Here is a 9,621-nt window from a genome sequence, read left to right on the forward strand (position 1 = left end):
ACAATAAAGACAGTAAAACAGATACTAAAGGCATGGTAACAATGGAGGCTGGCCAAATGCACCTCTTTGCCAGAGAAAGGGGAGTGTGACGGGTGTGTACCGGAGAAATGTTGAAATACGCTGCCGTTATCTTTGACTGGATCCAGACTTTTAATAGGGTTAGAGGTCAGCTTGTCAGATCATCCAAAAGATACACAGATGGTTGGAAAGCCATTAGCATCTTTTTGTTTAATCTTCTGCTTACATGCTTAAAGAAACATCAGGTTGTTTTAAACATTTGGTCACTTTGAAATCTTCTGGTTTCATTATTTCCAGAGACACTAAAGCAGACCCCACACGTCCAAACTAAGCACTATAAAACAGTCTGCAGAAACAAGCTGTTGCACTTTATTTCCAGGCTCTTTTTTTTCTCTCTAAAGAACTTTAGGTCTGATTTACATTAATTCATTTTATGTAAAACCAATGAAAGCCAATACATTTTAAAGATCTCATTGTTTTATGTATTTAAAATGTCTGAGTGCAAAGTGGAGACAAACTCTGCATGAAACTTTCCTTAATATGGCATCTCTTTATTCTTTACAAGGCTGTGTTGGGGTGGTGTCAATCTCCAGTGGACATCAGGCCAGAGAAATGTGTAACTTAATAGGTTCATCGTTGACAAATTTCTTTTAAATCTTGACTTAAATATTTCCACCCCTTAGGTTTTTATTTTTCTCATACTGGTGACTCTTCTGTACTTTCCTGATATGCTCATAAAATCCAGCATTTTGACTGGTAAGCAAACAGTCGTCTGGGAACTTTCAGTATTGTTTGCCGCTTTGCTAAATATTTGTCTCATAGCCCCCACACCAAAAAATTATATATCTCCCAGCTGTACTTTCCCAGATAACATTGGCTGCTGCCACAAATTCAATGAAATCCCTGGCAGGCTACTGTTTGAATAAACAGGGCATGTTTATACATGTTCTTCCCACAAGCAGCATCTTAGCTGAATGTTTCATGCAAAATAAAGCGTGTCCAGCTGCCACATGAAACGGTCCAGATCACTAATGGCTGGACTTTATTCTGACACATTAAGTCACTAACATCTGCAGAACCCAAAATGGGTAATACTAAACAGCAGATAAAAATTCAGTTTAGCATTAAATATGAGAAAGCAAATGCATTTAAAATATGAAGTTAACTAGAATTTCTTTGCAGTCAATTCATAAAAACATTTCATGAAATTGCCGTCTTTGTAAGGATAAAATACTAATTTGGGGGATCTTAGCATGTGCATTAAGAATAAAGTCAGACTGTAACATTACTTTAAATGTTGGATATTTGAGTTTATATTTGATAATGAAAACCTGTTTCATGTTAAGGCTGCTCACATTTCAAGAAATTTCACCTTAGTCCGATCTGATGCCTCATTTGTCAAAACAAATGTTTTTGTCAAGGGTAAGGCTCAGACCACCAGCCATTTATGTTAATTTTAAAATTTTCAAAGGATGTAATCAAGTTTAAACTTCCAGTTTGATATAGCAATTCAACTACACCACTAAAATATTCTACCCAAAAAACATCAAACATACTTAAGTATATTTGCTATCATACAATTAATCATTATGCCCCAAGATTTAAAGAATCATAATTTTCCATAAAAAAAAAAAAAAAAACAGAAAATTTGTGTTTTTACATCCTAGCAATTTAGTGAAGAAATAAACTAATCCAACCTAATTTTTCACTTTTTCAAAAAGGCTTAGTTAATCTTAGAAACCATACGGCCACCCAGAAATGAGCACAAACCAAATCCACCCCATGGCTGTCAGAGTAAAATTAAGTGGACAACGACAAAACTCCAATTCACAATCACATTTATTTAACCAAAAATGTGTCATTTAGGATGAGCTGGAAGCGGCCACTGCAGCACGTCTGGGTTTGGGGGTGGTACCTTCCCGGAAACCATTCCTGCAAAATTAATGAGACAAAAACAGAGTGTTTAAAGCATTCAACGTGACTTTTCTTCCAGACACAGGCACATGCTTTTTTGCAATCATGTATAATGTTTTTTTTATCTACTGAAAAACTTAAGTCATCAAACCAGCGTTAGCTTAGCCAGTGGGTATATGCTGCTCAGCCCATCAGACCAAGTTGGTGATTTACAGCTGGAATGCTGGCTATTTCTGCCAAGGATTCCAGCTTTAAAAGAATATACCAGATTCAATTTCCTCAAAACACAAAAAGGGGGCTTCTCTTAAAACAAAATAGCTTGTATGACTGATAGTTTTACATTCTTTTCAGCACAGAATAGAAAGAGTGATCATCTAAGATGGACACCCATTTTGCTGGGTTAGACTGATAGAAGTCCACCAAGTAAAATATCATGATCCCCTTGCCCATATAAAACTAATGCATGATGAAATACGAATAGGTCTCACTGATCACTTTCCATTGAATACCAATAAAGAAAAAAGTACATCCATGAAAAAAAAAAAAAAAAAAACAACGCCCACACAAACAGTGTTTTCAACCAGTTCCTTAAGACACATCTTTGAAACATACCGTATTGGTCAAATAGCAGAATATTTAGTGAAGTGTTTTATTTCAGAGTTTAATAAAAAAAAAAAACTTGACATGATGTAACAGCCAACAGCTAACTACCAGAACAAATGATTTCCATATGGAGATCTCATCACTTTGCAAAAATGTTACTGTTCTTAAAAGGTATAATGGAGAATGTTTTTTCCAGTTGGATCATCAAAATAAGTGGTCCTACTTATTGTTATCATTCTGGCGATGTGTTTGCGTAAGGCTGTCCTATGTGCTCGTCCGAATTTTCACCAACCGATTGTGAGTCTGACATAGTGGAAAAATTGAAAATCTTTGGAAAGTAAGCTTGTATGCGTGATCCAAACAGCCACTTTGAAACAGTGAGCACAAGGATAAATGGGCTTGTTCATGCTCTCACACATTTAATAGGCGTTCCCTCTTGGTAGTGGGTACAGGATTGTGCTTGTGCACTTTTTGTTAAAGTGGAGAGGACAAGTCTTTTCAAAAATCTGTGAAAATCCTCCATTTTACCTTTCAGGTAACAGTAAGAAAGTTATCTTGTTCCTCATTTCAATACCGCAAATTTCTTCAACTAGTTATGTTTAGCATCACACCCTCTTCAATACACTATGTGGTCGTTTTCAATGTGGAGTCATTAGGATGTGGAATGCACAACTACTAACTCTCCTCTTCCAATCAAGTGGAAAGAATCTTGGCTTGCGATTTTTGTTTATAATTAAAGCCATAAATTCTCCCCGTGGTCAATCTGTGTGATTACTTCTTCCTCAGATGTTTAGTTTACTGACATTTCTTAACACTAAGAAAGTTCTACACCGTTTTAGAAAAATAAATTGTTTAGTTAATTCACCTTACTACAACCATTATACAAACATTCATGTACATATGACGTTTGCACTAACACCAAACTAAAGACATTAACCATATGGTTATAAACAGTTTCATCCCCAAATATTCTGGTTTAACATTTTAACATTAAATTCCCCAACTCTTTAGGTGAACATCAACCTCTTGACATTTCAGTGGATTAAAAGTTAGCCGGAGGAATTTTGTTGACAATTCATGCAGAACATAACATTTAGGCTACGTTCACACTGCAGGCCTTAATGCTCAATTCCGATTTTTTTGTGAAATCAGATTTTTTTGCGTGTCCGTTCACACTTCCAAGTATATGCGACTTGTATGTGATCTACTGTGTGAACTGAAAGCGTTCAACCGAAGTGTCCCGCATGCGCACTCGAGGACGCGATGACGTCACATGTAGCAAGCGTCCTCAGTGTTTGCGGAAGTAAACATGACTCGTAATACCGCAGCGTATATTGCGTTCTTTAAGTTCTTCTCCAACAGGAGCAGGCACATTACGAACGAAATCTTTTTAAGAAGATCAAAAAGAAAGACCCGGTTCCGGTAAGACCCTTCGAGTTTGATCTGAATCGAGCTATTTCTCTCCATTGACTGCTCTCTGTGTTATCTTCCGCAATTGTTGTTAGTTTTTCCCCGCCTCCGCTTAGTAGGACGCAGATTAGTAATGTTTAGTAACATTTATCAAGTATTAATGACGTGTAGGTCGGATGAATGCGACCTGGCCGTACAGACACAGGTCGCATTTGAAAAGATCAGATACGTATCGGATTCAGGACCACATATCCAAGTGGCCTGGGTCGCATTTGAAAAAATCCGATCTGTGTCGTTCAGACTGTCATAAAAAGATCAGAGACAGGTCACATATGGGCAAAAAAATCGGAATTGGGTCACTTCAGGCTGCAGTGTGAACGTAGCCTTAGTTTGGATCTGACAAAGTTCCTCTTAAACTGTGACAGACTAAATACATCTTGAGTTAAGATTTGCCTAACATTAACCTTTTCATTTATGAATCAATTATTGTGCATGATACAAATTTATATACCTGGCTCTGAGTGAAAATGACAGATGAAACTAAATATTTGGCAAAAGAGATGAGAAGTTATGTTTAAAAATCGACCAATTAACCCCTAATTTCAAAGATACAAAAACATTTCTAACAGCGAAATTTATTTCTCAGCAGCTCTTCCCACCTGAATCTGCGGTAGACGACCTTCAGGTGCCTCAGACGGCCTGTTCCAGTGGTGTTCCTCCTCTTAGCCTTTGCGCTCCAGTTGTCTGAAAGATATAAAGTACACATACAGAAAAATTATTGAAAAAAATTACAAGATGAAAACTTAAACACTAGAGAAGCTGATTTAGCTTTTTCCCCCAAAGAAAAATGAGAAATAATATGCATTTGAATCTCATGCACTGTATGTTAGGACTTACACTTTCTCTTGCGCTTCTCTGGGTAGCCACACTTGCCACATGCGGACTTCTGCAGATGATAAGCCTTGGCCCCGCAGCGACGGCACAGAGTGTGCGTCTTGTTTCGGCGCTTACCGAATGAAGATGTTCCCTTGGTCTGCCGAGGGAGAAATTCATCAATTAAAGGAAAACGCATCAAAACTTAAGGAGACATGCAAACATCTATAAATGTCTTGTCTCAGCAAATATAAAGGAATCACAGCCAGTCATATGTTCAGACATTTGTTTGAAAACATCATTGACAAGACCTCATATCTCACCCAGTGATTTAATGTAGTCTCAAATGTATGTTAAATGTTTAATCACTAGACTGTAGGTATCAATGCTCCAGTTTAAGGAAACCTTAATACAATTACATCCGAAAGAAAAACACCTCAATAAAACACTAACCTTTCGGGCTACGTTAGCACATTTAAATGGACACGTATTTTACTAAAACACTACTAGATAAAATGGGTCCATGTAGAGTTTTCCGTGTCGGTAAGCTTATTTTGATACCGTTTACCGCGCTTGACGCTAATGCTAGCGGAAAATGCTACAAGGATGCCGAATAAACACAAACAAATTTCAGCACCAGAAAGATTCATCCTATAAATATTATAGATAAACGATACCACTACTTATAGGATAACAGAAAACTGTCAGTTGGTCTCAAATAACCTTCTGATATTGCAGATGTTGAAAGATTTCTGTTTAGCGACATTGCTTCTTACCATTTTCACCAAGTGGCAGTGGGGAAAGAGACCGGAAGAAGAACGGGCACAGCATAAAATTACATCCGTGCTACGTCCGGTGTAACAGAGAAATGGGTCCGTCTAGGATCTAGGATTACTTTTAAAACGTCTATGAATAGGAAACAAAACAAAACAAAAACAAAAAATCATCTACTAATGGCGGTTTCAGCTATACGGACCCCACAGCACATTCTTTAATATAACCAAGGACAAAATGTCCACGTGCGGCTTTTCATTTTCTGTAGATTTAAATGTTACTTTTTAGATTTGTATGTTTCACATAGGTGCACTGAGAACATAACAAAACAATTACCCCTCAAAACTTAAAGACATCATATGAAAACACAGCATGTTTTACACCATTTGTAATATTTATATTTCATATGTGGGTAGTAGTTTAATAATTTATTCTAAATTTTATTTGCTTGTTTCATGATTTTTCTTTATTTTTTGACGTTTTAAAATGGATAGATAGATAGATAGATAGATAGATAGATAGATAGATAGATAGATAGATTGAAGTCGATTAACATATAAATAATAATAAAAAAAATCATGTCAGTTAACATTAAAAGAGCAATGAAAGTAGGGATAAATTAATATTTCAGCGTATTAGTCTTGCATTTTGATAGGATGTACCTATTTCCTGATGTAAGAAGCTGAAATTTACAAGTCAAGGACTGGCTCTTATTCCCCTGGACAGAACAGGCTTTGCATTGAATTTTGAGCTGGTAAAGAGCTGTGAGGTCAATCAGGTTGATATCAGCAATTTTAACATACACATTTACGATAGACCAGTACAAACAAACAAAAGAAAAGGAAGGTGTGGATTCATTAAAACAAGAATAAACATTCACATGAAAGTACTGCCAACATTACAATTTCTAAGCTTCTTATAAACACACATGGGCTGGTGGCCCTTTTTACATATAGCTTCAAACTGAGACTCAAAAGTCAGCTTATCATCAATGTAAGTCCCAAGGTAGGCCTAACTGTAACTGTTGACCAGCTCCACTAATTAATTCCAAATCCTAACAGGAGTGATGACAGTGGGATTTTTCCAAATATGAAATGACATGTCTTTAGTTTTTGTCACAGTAATTTAAAGGGAAGAAGAGTTATGCCAGTCCATAAATTATTTTGCTACAGGTCCATGCTCCTGATCATGCCTGCTCAGCAGAGACAAATGACAGAGTCATCTGCATTGTAGCAATATGTCATCCTACATGTTGACTCTGACATTCACCATATAATGGTGAAAGAAGACACAACCCAGCCTATTCAACCAGATGATGCTGTAGGAGCAGTTTAATCTCTCCAATAAAATGTGTGGCTAAATACAATTAAAGTAGATGGAAAATCAATAAATAGAAGGCAGGCAAAATAATTTGCACTCTCAAGATGGGTTACAACAAGATTCAGCATGGTGCCAACAGCATCTTAAACACCTCTGCCTGACCTGTAAGCAAAGAACAGTGAAAAAATAAGAGCTAGCTTGACAGGACAGTTCTTCAGGATTACGGCATCTGATGCCATCTGGATGGATGGATGGATGGATGGATGGATGGATGGATGGATGGATGGATGGATGGATGGATGGATGGATGGATGGATGGATGGATGGATGGATGGATAGTAATAATTTTAGAGAATATTAAGTTATCTAAGTTATCTATTATATGCATTCAGGTTGACATGCCGGAGGAGTGAGCAGTATAGAGCAGTATGGTCTGGTGAAATTCTCTTTGATCTTTGCTTGCCAGTTAAAATCATTTAGCATAACAAGATGTTATGAGTTGCAAAAGAAAACTTGGATATACTTCCAGAAAAAATTGTGTCTACCATTTCACACTGCAAAAACAAAACTTCTTAAATAAAGTGTATTTACCCTCAATTTTAGTAGGTAAATAAGATGATCTGCCAATGGAATGAGTATTTTTACTACGAAAATATGCACTTGAAATACAGTAAGAGACTGCAATTGGTCTTTCTTATTTTAAACATAAATTGTCTTGTTTCATTGACAATGTGTCTAACTTACCTCCTCAATTCAAGACAAAATCTACTTGTTTTAAGAAAAAAAGACTTATTAAGATTTAAATTTTACGAAGTGCATGCCTTTGGCAACTTTTTCTTTGTTCATGCAATTAAGGTCAATTCCCAAAGAGTACGGAAAACATAATAGTGATTTAAAAATTTGTATAAAATTTAATGAATATGAATCTCCAGTCTTTCAATTAAACTATGTTCAGATCTAATTATTTCTGGTCTAACAAGCCTACGTAAAAAAAAAAAAGATTTATTTAACATAGAATTTCCGTTTCAGATCAGACAACCTCCATTAGCCTGCATTAGCGTACAAATGTTTTTCTTAGCTAACTTTTCCAATACAATACATTATTTGTTTACTGTACCCTCTGATATTGCGCCCTGGGCAGTGAGCCATGTTGCCAATGGTAGAAGGGAGCCCTGTTTCATAAATGCTTTGTCTCCATGGGTGGCGCTCGATTGGGGGGCCATGGCCACCCTTAGCCAATCATTGGCTACCCCTGTGGCCACCCCTACCATTTTTTCTCTCAAGTATAATATTCAAAACATTTTAATTTTATATATATTAACAATTACCTGACAACAAAAACACTGTGGTTAATTATGTACATCAATATACCAACATTACAATTGATTTGTACAGAATTCATGCTCTTTCAGAACTAGATTTTGTGTTATATGCCGTAAAGAGAAAATTATGTGTCTCTGCAAGTCATCTAAAAGTCTTCAGTGAAATCATAGATACTGTAAATACGTTTTTTAAAAACCTATTAAATTATCAATTTATATAGATATTAGTACTTGTAAATATAAATTTATTGTAGAATGATAAAGATAAAAGTAGGTGGATGGAAAAGATGTTCGCTCCAGAACTGTTAACCTAAAATAATTTGATCCAATACACCTTTTATCTAGACGGATGTTTAAATATATGCGTCTATTTGTTAGCAAAGGTTGTTGGAAACTATAGTTTGTCTTTATTTATGAATATGGACGTTGTGCATGTTTCTGTTGGAACAGTGTAGATTGACCCTTGTTAGGTTTCTGTTTTCTTTGATGTTTTTCTTTTGAGTATCCAGTTTTGCTTTTCTCCTTGTTTCTTATTTTTTTGTGCTTTAATTCTTAGTTTATTGTGTTGTTTGGTTTTTTCTCAGTAACTATGTCAGTCTTGGTTCTGTTATGTTTTCTTTTGAGTGTTTAGTTTTACTTTTCTCCATGTTTTATAGTCCTAGTGGTTTAATTATTATTTCTTTGTGTTTTCTAGTTATTTCCAGTCTTCCAGGTTTTTCATTTGTTGCCCTCTGCTGCCCTCTTATGTTCTCCTTTTTTTTCCTAGCTCTTTCCCTCTCTTGCTCTGTGCACACCTGCTCCCAGTTTGCTCATTAGTCCTCTCTTTGTTTCTGTCTCCTATAAATACTCTTGCTGTTCAGTTCTTCTTTGCTGGGTCCTCGTCTAACTCTGTCATACTACCTCCTACTCGTCTCTCTGAGCCTCCCTCCTTGTGATTTTGATTCCCCTGATGTCTCCATGTTATTTTTGTTTTTTTTTTGGTACGTTTAGACTTGTGTTTTCATATTTTTTTTAATCTTTAGACTTTGGACTCCTGGTTTCCCTGTTTATTTGGACTTTGGTATTCATCTTGGATTTTTAGATAACCTGCCTCTGTTTTTAGTTTTTTTTTTTTTTTTTATTCATTATTAAATCAACTTGAAATTCACCTCTGCCTTCCTGCCTCTGCTTTGGGTCAGCTATCCACTAACAAATCCTGACAACCCTGAGGTTCTGGTGCCTATCCACTTTTGCCCCCCCCCAAGTAAAATATCACGATCCCCTTGCCCATATAAAATTAATGCATGATGAAATACAAATAGGTCTCACTGATCACTTTCCATTGAATACTAATAAAGAAAAAAGTACATCCATGTAAACATTTATAATCATTTTCTTTATACGCCTC

General features: G+C 36.1%; 1 protein-coding gene and 1 non-coding gene across 2 annotated transcripts; both read right to left on the bottom strand.

Annotated features, from left to right (window-relative positions):
* Nucleotides 1-1,839: 1,839 nt before the first annotated feature.
* rpl37 (ribosomal protein L37) lies at nucleotides 1,840-5,683 on the bottom strand. Its single transcript, XM_038274907.1, has 4 exons — nucleotides 5,595-5,683; nucleotides 4,843-4,978; nucleotides 4,605-4,689; nucleotides 1,840-1,950 (listed from the first exon to the last, which is right to left on the bottom strand). The coding sequence occupies exons 1-4, from the start codon at nucleotides 5,595-5,597 to the stop codon at nucleotides 1,881-1,883; spliced, it is 294 nt and encodes a 97-aa protein (XP_038130835.1). The 5' UTR covers nucleotides 5,598-5,683; the 3' UTR covers nucleotides 1,840-1,880.
* Nucleotides 5,052-5,129, bottom strand: LOC119776603. Its single transcript, XR_005279799.1, has one exon. It is a non-coding gene; the product is annotated as a small nucleolar RNA SNORD72 (small nucleolar RNA).
* Nucleotides 5,684-9,621: the final 3,938 nt, after the last annotated feature.

The sequence above is a fragment of the Cyprinodon tularosa genome, unplaced genomic scaffold, assembly GCF_016077235.1.
Source record: "Cyprinodon tularosa strain WSP-4 unplaced genomic scaffold, ASM1607723v1 ctg94, whole genome shotgun sequence".
Lineage (NCBI taxonomy): Eukaryota > Metazoa > Chordata > Actinopteri > Cyprinodontiformes > Cyprinodontidae > Cyprinodon > Cyprinodon tularosa.

Bases quoted from the DNA above. Each gene is read 5' to 3' on its own strand.
- rpl37 (XM_038274907.1), bottom strand. The intron at 4,690-4,842 runs GTAAGTCCTAAC...TATATCTTTCAG, and splicing joins AGAGAAGCGCAAGAGAAAGT to ACAACTGGAGCGCAAAGGCT. The intron at 1,951-4,604 runs GTGGGAAGAGCT...TTAATTTTGCAG, and splicing joins GTCGTCTACCGCAGATTCAG to GAATGGTTTCCGGGAAGGTA.